Here is a 15,514-nt window from a genome sequence, read left to right on the forward strand (position 1 = left end):
GCATTCACTCTCGGTTCCATAGGGTGTTCTAACCAATCAGAATTTATATGCGCAGAACGAATGAAAACTCGTTTGTTCAATGAGTATAATCTTCTGTGAAACGAATAATATAGAAATAGTGGTGAAACAGAGATTGTTACTCGAAAAAGATCATGCAAGGTTCCCCCGTAACAGATGTCCTATTGGTAATTTTCAATAGGGATTTGCGTGAAAACTACGTTAAGCACAGTGAATCTTCCTTCGCATCGCTTTTCGATTCTTTCGTATAGCTGATTGAATTAAAATCCGTGGTCAGTGAAACGTTACTCTTGCATCATTTGAAATATCAAAGACAGCGAAAAACCGTTGGTCTCTGTAGCCGTTAAATGGAAAACTAACCTAACCTAGACTGCTAGCGTCGTTATTGGAGTTATCAAGACTAGATTTATTCAAATTTGAAGGTCCGCTACCGTTCAAAGAATATTATGCGAAATTTTGGTACGCGTGAAAGGTTAAGTGTATTTTTTTGAAAGAAAAAAAAAAATATCGCTTATTTTACTGTTTGTTATTTAACAGCTTGAACACTTGTTTGTATTAACCGAATACATCTTGAACTACTTGCGACTTTGACATTGGCTCGATTTTCGTGTTTTGCTGGACACTACAATAACCTATAGTTGTTAATACACCGCGGTATACTCTACTAAATGACAAGCCATTTAAACTGTAACATTTATTTTCTTTCCACTTTCTTCTTTTTTTTTAGATGTTGTTTTAAAGTCTCATATTACACAGTGTAAAATGGTTCCATTAACTATTGATTGTTTAAAATTGGTTTTTCTAGAATATAAAATAGTTTAATTAAGAAAATATAGAATTAAGAATGGATCCTGCAACCGTCATAGCACTTTGTAAAGAAAATATTCAACCATTACGTTATGGACGAAATGCTGCACAATTAGGAACTGCATTAAGAGCACAAGAGGATGCAGATGCTCAACAATTACTTTTACAAGAGAAACAGTAGGTTAAATAGCAATTGAAATTGCTTTTATAATTTTTCAGTTGTAATATAAATTTGATATCCGTATTCTAATTAATACGTTATAATATCATGTTATGCTACAGAATGTACGAAGACGCGATCAAGAATTATGAAGGGGATGATCCTTTAGAATGTTGGTACGAATATATAATATGGGTGGAACAAAGTTATCCAAAAAGTGGTCACGAGCCACACATTGCTAAACTTTTACAACAATGTTTAGCAACGTTCGAAAAAGAGACCAAGTATCATCAAGATCGTAGATACATTCGTCTTTGGATTAATTATGTAAAGAATTTAAAATATATTTGTGTATAAAAAAACATTACTTGTACCACGTATAATATACAATGCATTTTCTGTTTTTTCTTTTTTACAGATAAGTATGCAGAAAAATCCATTAGAGTTGTATCAACTTTTACATAACAATGGAATCGGCACTATGGTTGCTGATATGTATAGAGCATGGGCTTTTGAATTAGAATTAAGGGAAGATTACAAACGCGCGGACGAAGTCTATTTAATGGGTTTATCTGCTTCTGCAGAACCACAAGATGAATTAGATTGTGCTCATAAGTATGAATCGTAATATACGATTACATAAACGAATAATCGATAATATTAATTGTATTTATCCGTCTCTCTTGTTTTTAGCAACTTTCAACTTGCAGTTGCTCGTAAAATGTTGGGGCGAACAGACGATCGTAATGAAGTATCGTTATTCGAACAGCGTCAAGCTTTCAGTTCTTTAAGGGCGATAAAAGCTGGCAGAAAAGTTAGTAGTGTACGTACTGGACATCGAGTACGCGAGCATTTCCCCGGTACCGTTCCGCAAATTTCCACGACGACGCATAATACTAAATCAAATTTCAAGATCCAAATATATGAGGTATAAGATAGTCATGGAACAAAAATGAAAGAAAAGAAAACTTTAGGAATTTGATAACGTATAAATACATTAAGTTATTTCAATAGGATGATGTTCCTAGCACAGTGAAGGGTTCAAGTATATTAGATCATGTTCCGGTAGAAGATACGGTGCATAAAGAGAACACCATTAAACCTGGTCCATGGAATAGTGGAAGCAAACGATGCCCACTAATTACATCTGCTTCTAAGCCAGCTTTTAAGGGTAGAGTTTTATTCACGATAAACTATTATTTATACATATAAATACATGACCAAGATCATTTCCTCGTTTAATTTACAGTTCATGAAGATCAAGCAGAAGATTTTGACACGGATAAGCTAAGATTATTTTCAAATCATACATTTTTTTTTGATGGTAGCAAATATCCAGAGCATATAACTGTACCTGTATTTGTACCAGACCCCCCAAATCCAAATATTATATTAAGACCGCATTATCCCAAAGAATTAGTTTATGCTAATAATGTAGATCAAAGCATGGAGGAAATAAGAGCCCAACTGTACTTACAAAGGTAATAATAATCTTCTGTACAATAATAATCCAAACAATATATAAATGTTTTAAAATAACTATGACGTTTGATGTTTTTTAACTTCAGAGCACAAATTTTAGAAAAAAAGCACGATGTGCAAGATATAAGGGAAGCTGAACAAGTTCAACATAAAAATTTCGAAACTGAAGATCAGAGGCTTGCAAGAATTTTACAAGAATATCAAAGACAAAGATCTGAACAACAAAATTTATCGAAAGCACAAAGAGAAATAGATCAACAACGAAGAGAGGTTGAACCAATTGAAGTCGATAGACAAAGACTTCAAGTTAAAGAACAGGAACTTCGAAGACAGCAGTTTGAAGTCGAGAATCAAGCTTTGGAGTCTCAAAGACGCGAAGCGGAACAAAGAGAACTGGAAAGATTAGAAGCTGAAAGAATTGAGGCTGAAAGGATCGAAGCGGAAAGACTCGAAGCACAGAGAATGGAAGCAGAATTAAATTCACAGAGAAAACTGCAAGTCTCCAATTTTATGCATCAACATCATACATCATCTTTAACTACCGACCCCGAAGAACATTTGCTCGGACAAAGTATTACAGCGAATACAAAAGAGGCGATATCGGTGATACAAGACATGTGGCGTTCTCCCGATGCTGTACATAATACTCCTAATTTTCGCACTCCTATGACACCTAGAATTCCAGATTCTAAAACAAAATTATCGTTTGATATACATATGGATAGTTCAATGACACAGCACGCGATGTCAAGCAGTAAACACCATTCAGGATATAGCATTCAACCTTACAACGATCAAGAAAATCACCAAAACTATTCCGTTCACCAAAGTTATTCGAATCAGGAACATCAAACTTCATACGGCAATCCTGGATTACATAACGCTTACCAGTACCAAATACAGGTATTAACACGAAAAAACAGCATAGAAAAAAAAATGTTATCGTTAGAAATTCTTGTACTAATTCTGATCAAATGATTAATTGCAGCAGCATCACGAACAGCAAATGCAACCTCATTCTCGGCCGCATCATTCGCAGCATCATCAACAGTTGATGCAAACACATCAACAAGCTCATATGGTCCCACATCATCATACTATTTCTCATACGCCACATTTACATGACCAAATTCATCATCAGCCTCATCCTGAGCAACATCAATCGTCGCATAACCAGCATCTTCATCAATCACCTCAAACGCATCAACACATGCAACATATGCAACATCCAGTTTATGGCAATATGATGCCAAATGATATTACTTATCAACAATACCCTTCGCAACTGGAATCGACGTTGTTACAACAAAATGTAGAACCTCAAAAACAGGTTCATTATCCTCCGTATAACGAACCAGATATTGATACTGGCAAACCTTATAGAATGCCTCTTGAGTTACCGTACATAAAGTCTCCAGGAATGAATCGCAGAGATATTAAATATCTCGAAAGCGCCGAGAACAAGGAAAATGCTATTGTCGTTGACTATAATGGACCAGTGGAAGAAAATATGCCGTCGAAGCCAGCCGATGAAAATAGTTTATACACTGATGAAAGTCTTGGTATAACTCCGTTAGCGGGGAACGATGATACTTGTTTCACAGAAGCATTTAATACACAATTGACAAGTTCTACACCTATGACTAATCATTTTAGACAATCTTACAAAGTATCAGAGGGAACTCCACAATATCCAAATCAGTGTGCTACATCACAAACGTATGTATTTTGAATAATACAATTAACGGTTAACATCAATATTTTATGTTTACGTGAAATACTTTTATTACTATTACATAGAAATTCTGAAGCTCCAAATGCCGAAACCGATGAGAAACTAAGCGTCATACTAGAATCGACTAGAGAGTATATTTCCAGTAGCTCTGGTAATAGTACCGCCCATACAAGAAACACTGCGTTGGGTTTCACGTTAACGAAAGAAGATTTGCTTCCTATAAAAGAACAATCTATTACTATAGGTATTTAACGAAATGTGTTAAAATGTACTTGTTTTATAATTTAAATGTCATTAAACATTTTATAAGAAGAATTCTCTGTTTTATAAGGCGGAGAAGAAGAATCCAATGATGTTACGCTTTCTACTAATCAACTTTACGAGCAGAAGCTTCACGCCCAAATTCAAGCTGTTCACGCCCAAAGTCCACGTACGGTGCAACGTAACGTGGATCAGATTACTTCTGAGATCAAAAAGAACTGCGATCTACGAAAATCAATTAATTTTAAACTTAACGAAATAGATCAACAAGAGAAAGTTGATTCTATGGATTGCGAAGATCATCCCGAACCAATGGAAGAAGCAGAAGAAGAAAGTTTTCAATTTCCTTCAGGAGATATAAATCCTTTCGACAAAAATTTAATAGCTGGTCTCTTAAAAAAAATTAAATTTCCCCAACCGCATCATGCTGAGGGATACGTCAGATTAAATACTAACTTAAATAAGTTTGTGCCTTCTATGATTACGCTTGGTTAGTGTATTATTAAAATTACTATAAAAACAATATCATAGACGGTCGATGGTTTTGTATATTCTTCATATATTGTTTATGTGCTTAGGTACTGAAGCATACGATTTGGAAAAGTGCCTTGGAAAGGGGATGTATGGTAAAGTATTCAAAGCTGTGAACCTGCAAACGGGTCAGACAGTTGCCCTAAAAACGCAGAAACCTGCTTGGGTTTGGGAATTTTATATCGCTAGGGAAATAAAAAATCGCCTAACCAATCCACACATGGTAGAGCATTGATTATTATATTACTCAACGAAACATTAACCAATTTTATCACCTTTAAGACATTAATGTGTCATTTTCAGTTGCGTGGATTTATGGACGTTTCGATGGCATATGTTGCTAATAATAGTAGTGTACTAGTTTCAGAGTATTCGAAGTTTGGAACATTGTTAGCGGTAACGAATCAAATAAAAATTGCCACAGGTAAACCGTTGATAGAGCATTTAGCTATATTCTTTACGATTGAAATGTTGCAAATTGTGGAGTACCTACACAAATGCCAAATAATTCATGGGGACATTAAACCAGACAATTTTCTTTTAATGCGTTTGTATGTATTTCGTATTTTCCATATCGGTATTGATGTCAGACGAAATCAGTATTTTGATTAAATCGTATTTATGTTGTATATCAATTTTATAATTTACAGACCTACCGAAGATGTAAGGCCAACAATACAGCTGATAGATTTTGGATGCAGTATAGACATGACACTTTTACCAGAAAATACAACATTTACACAGGTTATAAAGACAGAAGATTTTACGTGCATCGAAATGCAAACTGGAAAACCATGGACGTACCAGACTGATTTGTATTGTTTAGCTGCATCGAGCCATTGTTTATTGTTTGGTAATTACATGAGAGTTTCGTACATGGGTAATCGCTGGTTCATCACTTCGAAAATACCAAGGTAATTTATATATGAATAAAAAGTACTTTAAAAAGTGCGCTGATATACACGGTAGGCTCCGTTAGAAAGAATGGTTTTGTAGCGGAAAGGAGTCTCGACCCTTGTTGATTCTTGATTGATGACTTTTTCAATTTACAAACTTTCAAATACAGAACTTTAGAAATTTGGAAACTTCAGAATTTAGTTTTCGAAGAATAAGGGTCAGTGAAAAAAAGCTCCTTCTCCTCCATTCATTCTAATACACAGGAAGTCTACGTTGCACTTGAGTGTACTAATAAAGCTGTAGCGTCGTATGCCGTTCTTGTAAAAATAATTGAAAAATGCAGGTACGCCAAGAGAGCTGCATGGGAGCAATTCTTCACAGAATTATTAAACATTGAATCTTGCGATAAAACCCCAGATTTATCAAAATTGCGCAACGTGATGGAAGAAGCATTAGGACAAATGACGGATACTCATCAGAAATTTAGAAATTTTGTTAATATTTTAAACAAACGATAACACTTGCTGAATACACTATACGAAATATCGTGTCCCTACGTGTGCACATATTTAGTAAAGAACCAACATTTATTAAGAAAAATTAATGTTATTATGCTATTTATTATAAAAATTAATACTATGGTGATATATATACTATATGGTTAATAATACACGAAATGCACTTTATGGCCTGCTTCGTGGAGGATTTAAGAAACTGTACTGCTTGCACATAATTAATTACATTAGAATTACTAAAATATTTGATTCAATGAAAAGAAAAAAAAATGAAACAAAAAAAACGAAGAAAAAGATGTGAAAGCTAATTATAATATTACTGACATTTTGTGCCCCATAAGTTATAAAAATGTCTTTCAAGATACCTCGTGACGCAGTACCTGGATGTTAGCATCTGTCACGTAAATTGTGTAAAGGCAGATTTGTATAATAAAGTTGAGTAAAAACAAAACTTCGAGAAAACGAATATGTAAAAAAAATATTTATAATACGATACGAGTTGTTTACCTACAATGATTTTGTAATTATAAATAGAGGAGCTTGTGTACCAACGTATTATCAACGACCATCTAAGCTTGCATACTTTAATCTCTGTGTATGTAGCATTTATATGTGTGTATGTATATGCGTATATATTTATATATGTATGTATGTATACATATATACGTGTGTATGTGTGTGTGCGTGTGTGCGTGTACGTATATATATATATAAAGTAAAATTACTTTCCGTTTATTTCTTATTGGTACACGCATTTTAATGTTCTGATTGTATTTAAAAATCTTAATTGCATGTTTAAAACGAATTAAATCATATTTAATTATTAACAAAATATGCAAGCTAACGAAGAAATTATAATTTATCTTGATCGATTTAATTTTGAATGTGCAGGCTTATTTGCTAGTATCCACTAAACAGGCCCTTATGTAGTATATTTTATAAAATAGAATTTATTGTATCAAATATACACACAATCGAAATTTCGGGTTTGTGTTCAAATGATTCGACTTTAGATTTTATAAAGTGCACAAAAACACTAGGTTGTCCAATATTTAAGTAATAATATAAGTTATGTATATAGAATATATGAATAATAATGGATAGCCTATTGTTCTTGTTTAGAAATTTCTGAGAATATGCCTTACCTTATTTTAACGGTATAAAAATATAAACAACTATATCCGAACAGACCTTTATTGAAAAAGAGAGATCTAAGAATAGTACACGGCTGCAATTTAATTTGGTTATAAAAATAAAACCAAGGAAAAGAGTATTCTCATGATAATACTGTTTACTATCATTAGTTTACTTATTTTTATAAAAATTAAAAAAAATACATTCTCTTAAAAAATTCTAATTTAAACATATGTATTCTAATAGATTCTTTGATGTATTATTATTAAAATGTAACTGACATACACAATACTGACGACGTAACGTGGGATTAAAAGGTAATTAAATCAGTATAGGCTGATTTTACCTTGTACATAATCTTATAATTTACAAGATCCTGTAAAATTTATACATTTCGTTGCATTGTTACATCATATCGATCAATTATAATATATACCAACAAATCTCGTATAAAAAATTTCAATTCTTATAAGTACAATTATTTACAAAAATTAATCGTGTTTCTAAAAATTATACGAAAATTACAAATCGAATTTTGAATCCTCGTAGGCTATATAAAAGTTAAAGCTCAACGTGTCTGTTTAAAAACTCATAATTAAAATAAAACATTGCACAAGTGCATAACTGTCATATCGATAAACGACGTATTTCATATTTTCTTTCAAGTTTTACCATAAAATTTTCGATTTAGTAAATATAGTAATAAGTTCACGTTAACTTTCGCTTTACCGAACATGTCCATAATCGGTGAACCCTCAAATTGTAGTTCAAGCAGCTTTTGTATATCAATATCAACTTTCTCCATTTCTACTCCCATAAATTTACACCGCACATTAAATAATCCGGTATGCTCTGTTGGGCTGATCTCGAAAATTACGTTCTTAAATTGTGATTGTGGAAGTCCATCCACTTCTAATAATATTCCTTTCTCTTGTAGCTTGGCCGCTGAATATTTCAATGTCATTTTAGACCGTAACTTGCCATGATTATTCTTTTGAATGGCTTTAAATGCTCGTAAAGATCTACAAATAATTTGTGTTTGTGGTTGTGAATTAGCGAGACAATAGAAAAGGGTTACATATCATATTTACATCTATTCAGATCGTGAAGGGATTTAGGACTTCGGAATTTCAAAACCTTCGAATGTTGCGAATGTTTGAAACATTGAAATGTTGATAATTCTTAAAACACATAGCACTTTGTACATACCCTTTTCCCGTATGCAAGTTCTCCAAGCAACGTTGTATATATTCGTTATAATATTCTACCTGTTCCTGGTAATATTTGCACTTTTCTTCCAGTCTTTGTTTAGTTATGCGTAAAGTTTGTAATTCTTTATTTCGGATGATTCGGTACTTTCCTTTGTTACAAAGATCTTTAGATACGGCTGTTATAATAGTCTGATATCCATCCGATCGACTCACCCATCCTCCAAGTTCAAGTTTATTAAGGTAAGCACGAAGTTGAAGTTTACAATCATTTAAAGACGAACTGAAAGGCAGTTGTTTTACACTTTGTCGATGTTATCGAGCTACTTAAATTGTCCACTTGAATGCAATACCTTTTGTGAATGATACTTAGAGTGGGCGATAAACTAGAACACTTAACATCATAGAGTTTCTCTTGAACAGGAGAACAAGTGGTTTCCAAAGCCTCTACTAGTGTTTGTCCTTTCAAGAATTGGAGTACAGAAACCAATAGCTCTTTAGTTTTTATAAAAAGTTTGTTTAAACTAGCATCTTCATCTTCGGGTACTTGAAATTTGTTGGTAAGTACCAGACATACCTCCGTTTTTCCAAACCGTATTAAATTTGCCTCACACATCGTATCGGCTATAATATATAATTACAATGCAAGATCGTATCGATTCAAATACGTTAAGATAATTTATTATTTCTTACAGATTCCTAGCAGAGATGCGACGGTAGGTGCAGGTCCTAAATCATCTAACAAATCATGCAAGGGATCCATTGGATCTGGCGCTATTTGGTCTTGATACTCTAACATGAGGCAGTGAGTATCGCAAATTTCCTGCAATTTATTCGTGTTTCATCGCTACTGGATTATACGAATTATTTTTGATCAATTGCTTACTTGTAAGGAAATATAGATCTCAGGCTTCTGAATAAGCGTGGCCTCGGTGTACTCATGAATACAGAAATGTTCTTCCAAATCTTCAATTTGGCAACAAAAACGAAAGAATTTTTTAAATTTTTCGTGGCATTCGATTATAAAAGAGTTCAGACACACTAAATGTGTGGCTTCCTCTCCAAACTAAAACAATGTACAAATTTAGGAATCTAAAGATACGAGGTCTCGATACAGGAGATTCGTGCGTGCGCTCGCATTTCACTTTTATAGTATAAATGAATAATAATTACCCCCTTTTTAGAAGCAGCAAATTGTAGTATTTTTGCAATGCTGGCTAAATTTCTCCTTTGATCGTTTGACAATGATCTATCAATCGGTAAGGTAATTATGTCGAAAGCATCTGGAGCTACGATAGCTGCGTTAATGAAATGATAATAAATCAAGTTTCCAACTACTTTGAGAATATCTTTTTCCGGAGCGTTTGGAAATTTTTCAGTCAAAGAATCGTTTAAAATTTTCGCCATGTATAACATTCCGTATGGTATTAGATCTCGAGATTCTGTTATTTTAGTTAAGAATTCTAAGACGGTACTTTGCAACAATTGAATCCCTTTATTTAATCTGATTCGTACCTGTTCGTAATTTAAAGCTTGTTGTTGCGTTACCGTATATGGAAGATTCCTATTTAACAAATGATATAATTATAATATGAATTTGAATATTCATTATTTGAAACTCACAGTGTTTCTCCAGTCTCCATTTCTAATTGATTCCTCCAACACTTATAAATATCAACGGGATTCGTTTCTATATTCAATGTTCGGTCGGCTAATATCTTTTCAATGATTGGCCCAACAATTTGTCGTAAAGCTCTTTGACCATGTAATTGTCGTGCGTAATTCACTACCATTTTTAAGACGAGTGGATTTCCAGTTACGACTTCAGACGGTTTTTGAAATTTACACCTATAAATTTACATTATTTTCTATGTACGTATGGTTTTATCTTTATTTTAATTATAACTTCTTCAATTATGATAGTTATACCTAATTTCTTCTTGTAATGCACTGCCAAAAAGTTTCAATAATAAATACTCTTCTCTTATATTTGATCCGAAATTATATAACGTTAAAATAACATTTTGAAGAAACTTATTCGTTTTGCTTTGCGGCAAAAGAAATAAAATCTTCGATAAATATGTTGGATTAGTTTGTAACGCATAGAATAGATGCTGATACCCCTCTAACATTTTTCGACCTTCTTTTGTTAAAGATTTCAAACCTTTATGCGAAATAGTACTATCTGATAAAACATTCTTCTGATCTCTAGTTGAATTTTTCTGCTTCGCAAGTGTTTCTAAACTCTTCCCATGTGCTACAACATCCTACAAATGCGTTCATTTCTTCAGTATAACATTCTAAACAAATTAAGAACCTAAAATAGTATTTCTTGTTATAGACATTACTTGTAGCGTGATCCTATTTTGAATAAGCAAACCAATTTTTATGTCCATACTATCCAATTGTTGCGATAAAGTTTGATTATGCCGTATGTTTTGTACCACTTCGTGTTTTAATTGCTGTAATAACAAATTCATAATGAAATTTAAACAATTATAATTCTACGCGTTGTTAAAGTTCAAAACCTTTATACTTGTAATTGTAAATCTCTGTCATAATCTTCTGCATTAAAATTTAGAAGTGCAGAAAAATGTCGGACAACAGGAAATGGTGGTTTTTCCATGTACAACAATGAGTGAAACGCTCGTCTTTCTGCACGGCCACGCCACAAAGCTTGTATCTTTATTATCTTTTCCTCCTTAAGCAAGAGAAAATATGGTACACAGTTATTAATATACTATATATCGAGCATAAATAAATAACTGATTTTACTTACATGTTGTTTATAGTAATCTAATACATTTGCATACTTATTTTTAATTCTTAAACAGTTACTGGAAAATTTTTCACTACTATAATTTCTTCTTTCTGTTAATAATTTGGCGTATCGTTTACGTTGTAATATACCGCGCCACCAGGCTTGTATTTTAATAACTTTATCTACGTTGTCATAAAAATATGCAAATCTAACAGAAATTTTTTTTCGTAATAAATATCCTCGTATGCAAGCTTGCAATCGAACTATCCGTTTGCTGATTTTATGCTCTTCGTGTTCTCTTGCGGTAGTACTTTTTATTATTTCCTAAAAGCAACAATATACTAAATTTGTTCATAAAGCTTTTCCACAGCAATTATTTCGATTGTTCTTACAATTAGGTACAAAATACCTTGATATCTTCCATGTTGATATAATATGTTTCCGATATATTTTTTGGACAATCCCAAGTATAATTATACTTTTTCAAATCCAAGTACGATTCGTTGCCTTTAGGAGTGATATAACGAACTAGAGCACAATTGTACTTTTTACTCTGAAATGTAAAAGTTATCAAATTAAATCTTATATGCTACAGAAATACTTATGTGTCGCATAGTTATACCTTCATTTTTTGTAAGTTACATAAACTTTGAAAGCACTCTGTTTTGTATTTATCTGATATTTTAAAACCAAACGTCTGAAGGCAATCAACTGTGAATAACATATCGTTTTGTTGTAAACCTAAATTTACTTGTGACAGAAACGTACACGCTGCAAATACATGTAATCCTTTAAAAGAACAGTTTTAGATAAGGTATAAGTAAAACGAACAAATTACGTATACGCTGTGTACCATTTTGGACATTTTCAGATTCCGCAGCAACGATTTTTGTTATCGTTTCTACATCTTCTAACCATAATTCAGAACCATCAAAATGTTTCTCAGTAAGGCATTTTTTAAATAATTTCAAATAGAGAGATGCATCTTCTGGCGAAGTAAACTTCTGCAACTTCAAAGCGGTATCTTTTAAAGCAATTATAATTCCGTCTCGATCATTCTCTACAACAGCCGCATTTAGTTGACGTAAAACTTGTATTACTGCGAAATTAAACAGTATTAATGATATACGACTAAATAATTATGGGAGTTACATAAAGAATTAAAAATATACCATCGTCGTCATTTTGACGCTGTTGATTTACGGCATCTATACACTCTTGGATATCGATGTACGTTAGCAAAGGACATTCCTCAGCAATTGCTTGTTTTTCACATCGAACTGCTGACAGTGCTCTATAATACTTCACTTTGTTTTCATGATCCAAACCCTAAAATAACATTGTTATAATTTCTTATTAAAATTCAAAAGCTCATAAAACATTCGATTACACTTACAGAAACATGACAGTCTGGATTTTCTAATGACTGATAAACTAAATCTGGATTTCCCGTATCTACAGCTTTACTGATCGCTGCGATCACTGACAATACACGAATACTCACTACAATATCACTATATGAAAGGTCGTTCTATTAAAAACATCGTTTATATTAATAACAATTAACATGAAAGTTTTAACCGCATATTTCTTATTTTTACCTGAGATTCCGTACGATCGATTTTCATTTCTTCGTAATATAATGGTATTGCAAAATCATCGATTTGTTCGATCAATCCCAATTTCGGACTTTTTAAGGCCTCAGAGAACTCATTCTTCAAACCATTTTGTAAAGTTGAGTTTAAGAGTTTAACGCCTTCTTCACCTGCATTAATCAAATTATTCGGTAATTATAGGCAGTTATCCGATGTTTATTTTAAAATACTAACGTTTCCGAGATTTAAGCGCTGTTTCATTTGATTTATCAATTTCTTTCTGAAGCAATTGTTTCAAATGATGATTGCTTTCCGAATACATATTATTCCATTCAGAACTTTCTAGTAACTGCATTAACTGTTCTTTATATAATTCAGCATTTTCATGCTTAATGTTCTAAAAAAATTAATCAAATTCATCACATTAATAATATTATTATCAAAAAGCAGACGAAGAAAACTAGTAATGTGACATATACTTTTAAACACAAAGCAGATGCTCTCAGTGCATTCACGAACTCGTTATTGTTATGATGAATTGACCGACTTATGTTTTTCACTGCGCACTCGACTGAAAATAATGTATATAATTAAACATAGAACATGATTATAAAATAATTTCTTAGACTCTCTGACTTACCATTAACATAATTAATATGTCCCTGAATTTCTGCTTGAGTTAACAATTCATCATAAATATCTGGCACATAACTATCGTTAAGAGACTGTCAAAATCGTATCGATTAATACATAAAAACATACAAAGATGATCACGAAACTAATGTTCACTCACTCTATTAAGAGCAGCCTGTTGCTTAGAATACTTTGCCTCTGTTAATGTATCGCCATATTCCTTAATGTAGAGAGGGTTAATATTATTTATTTGCACTACTTTATTCTGAAGCGCCATTAACATTTTAACATTATCCTAAAAATAAAATAGCTGTAAATAATCGAAGTTCTTATTCGAAAAGCTTCTAAAGGAAAGGATATATATACTTTTTCTGTGATGGCCTGGTTAATTGCTATTACCGCAGCATGAAGCGTGACAGCATCGATCTCCATACTGTTCGCTAATAATCCGCCAATTTTTTGGAACGAAGGCATTTGAATTCCATACTTCTTCAATTCTTTACTAACAGCATTTATTTCGTCGTCTGAAAAATAGAAAGTCTATAGTACTAGCTAATTAATCATATAAATACTTCTTAATATTTAATCGAGTATATACCAGTGAAGTTCACTTTTCCATACAAATCCTGAATCTGTGGAGCTCTACCAAGTTTGAATAAATGAGTACTAAGAGCATGAATGCAATATATAACGCGTGGCATATTTTTTTTATCATAGATGTCTGTAGTTTCTGGTTGGAAAGTCTATAGAAAGATTTCTGTTATCAATATAAGCTGTTTCAAACAAGGCTCCGCGTGTAACATAATAAATACCTACCAATGGTAATTGCACAGTTTTTAAGGATTTTAAAAAATAATTAATATTATCTGTATGACGAAACTGTAAACCAACCGCAGTATAACGCTTCTGTTCAGGGTCATAAATTTTATTAAAGGGTAAAGAATCAGGTGCCATAAAATGTGCAAGTTTTGCTAAATATACCCCGTTCCTTAAGTTTTCTTCTAATTCAATAGTTTGTGGGAGAGTTTCTCTCAGACAGGCTTCCAGCCATCTAACAAGATTAAAAAACTTTAAGATCTTGCAAAAAAAAGTGATTATTTGTTTACTAAAATCTTAAAGGTAAGATCTACTTTTTAGCTTCCTCTAAGTGACAAAGGTACTCGTAAGCAAGAGTTTTTTGACGTTGTTCGTCCATCTCTTCTGCTGATTTCCGAGTCTCAACTTCTGAAAAACTTGGTTTCATAAGTAATTTGCGTTTCATAAGTAACAAGTGCAATATTGTAAAACATCGAATACTACACATTTCAAAATGTGTGCTCTATAATAAAAGTAAAATTATAACTAAATGTCTATATTAGTTGTTAATCTTACCCTTTTCATGATCAATTATTTTATCATCAATATCATTCATACTAAAAGAGAAAACGATACAATTATTAAAAGAAAAGATGACACTGCCACACGATAATAAAGCAATACGTTAAATTCAAACCTATTCAAAATTGTAAAACTAACTAGGGCTACCAACAGAAATGCGTCAATATCTTAAATCTTATTGGACAACAGTATATATATATATAATCATTGCGTTGGTTCCTCCTGTTACATTTATTCGTGAATTATTTGGAGAAATTTTGATATAGGCAAATTTTGATATGCTGTATATGGCTCCTCTGGGATAAATGGTAGCCAAGGGAAACAGCGTCATATTATCAGCAAAGCATACGCGCATTGACACGCAATATACCTAATGACAGACACTTTCGAAATGGATAAA

At 32.5% G+C, this 15,514-nt stretch overlaps 2 protein-coding genes across 10 annotated transcripts; one reads left to right on the forward strand and one right to left on the reverse strand.

The window, feature by feature from the left end:
- The first annotated feature begins 65 nt into the window (after positions 1 to 65).
- LOC100880623 (uncharacterized) lies at positions 66 to 6,857 on the forward strand. 8 transcript variants are annotated; one of them, XM_076535444.1, is made up of 15 exons: positions 66 to 185; positions 824 to 1,002; positions 1,108 to 1,312; positions 1,404 to 1,600; positions 1,679 to 1,913; positions 2,000 to 2,156; positions 2,235 to 2,466; positions 2,554 to 3,370; positions 3,456 to 4,186; positions 4,268 to 4,446; positions 4,534 to 4,953; positions 5,042 to 5,217; positions 5,298 to 5,545; positions 5,645 to 5,908; positions 6,235 to 6,857. In XM_076535444.1, the coding sequence occupies exons 2-15, from the start codon at positions 863 to 865 to the stop codon at positions 6,407 to 6,409; spliced, it is 4,176 nt and encodes a 1,391-aa protein (XP_076391559.1). In that variant the 5' UTR covers positions 66 to 185; positions 824 to 862; the 3' UTR covers positions 6,410 to 6,857. The 8 variants fall into 8 exon arrangements, with proteins under 8 accessions (XP_076391559.1, XP_012151736.1, XP_076391558.1 ...); XM_012296346.2 differs by having other exon boundaries at positions 137 to 490; XM_076535443.1 differs by having other exon boundaries at positions 137 to 477; positions 556 to 1,002.
- A 1,023-nt stretch (positions 6,858 to 7,880) lies between these two features.
- LOC100880131 (ras GTPase-activating-like protein IQGAP1) lies at positions 7,881 to 15,258 on the reverse strand. 2 transcript variants are annotated; one of them, XM_076535442.1, is made up of 26 exons: positions 15,109 to 15,258; positions 14,868 to 14,961; positions 14,554 to 14,788; positions 14,336 to 14,480; positions 14,104 to 14,261; positions 13,898 to 14,032; positions 13,745 to 13,829; positions 13,584 to 13,675; positions 13,339 to 13,501; positions 13,111 to 13,274; positions 12,906 to 13,040; positions 12,682 to 12,838; positions 12,363 to 12,608; positions 12,132 to 12,280; positions 11,919 to 12,062; positions 11,528 to 11,833; positions 11,285 to 11,449; positions 11,097 to 11,210; positions 10,678 to 11,015; positions 10,372 to 10,596; positions 9,922 to 10,312; positions 9,635 to 9,814; positions 9,442 to 9,571; positions 9,102 to 9,372; positions 8,750 to 9,031; positions 7,881 to 8,562 (listed from the first exon to the last, which is right to left on the reverse strand). In XM_076535442.1, the coding sequence occupies exons 1-26, from the start codon at positions 15,146 to 15,148 to the stop codon at positions 8,202 to 8,204; spliced, it is 4,905 nt and encodes a 1,634-aa protein (XP_076391557.1). In that variant the 5' UTR covers positions 15,149 to 15,258; the 3' UTR covers positions 7,881 to 8,201. The 2 variants fall into 2 exon arrangements, with proteins under 2 accessions (XP_076391557.1, XP_012151730.2); XM_012296340.2 differs by having other exon boundaries at positions 14,868 to 14,958; positions 15,109 to 15,246.
- Positions 15,259 to 15,514: the final 256 nt, after the last annotated feature.

This window comes from Megachile rotundata, chromosome 9 (genome assembly GCF_050947335.1).
Source record: "Megachile rotundata isolate GNS110a chromosome 9, iyMegRotu1, whole genome shotgun sequence".
NCBI classification, from domain to species: Eukaryota; Metazoa; Arthropoda; class Insecta; order Hymenoptera; family Megachilidae; genus Megachile; species Megachile rotundata.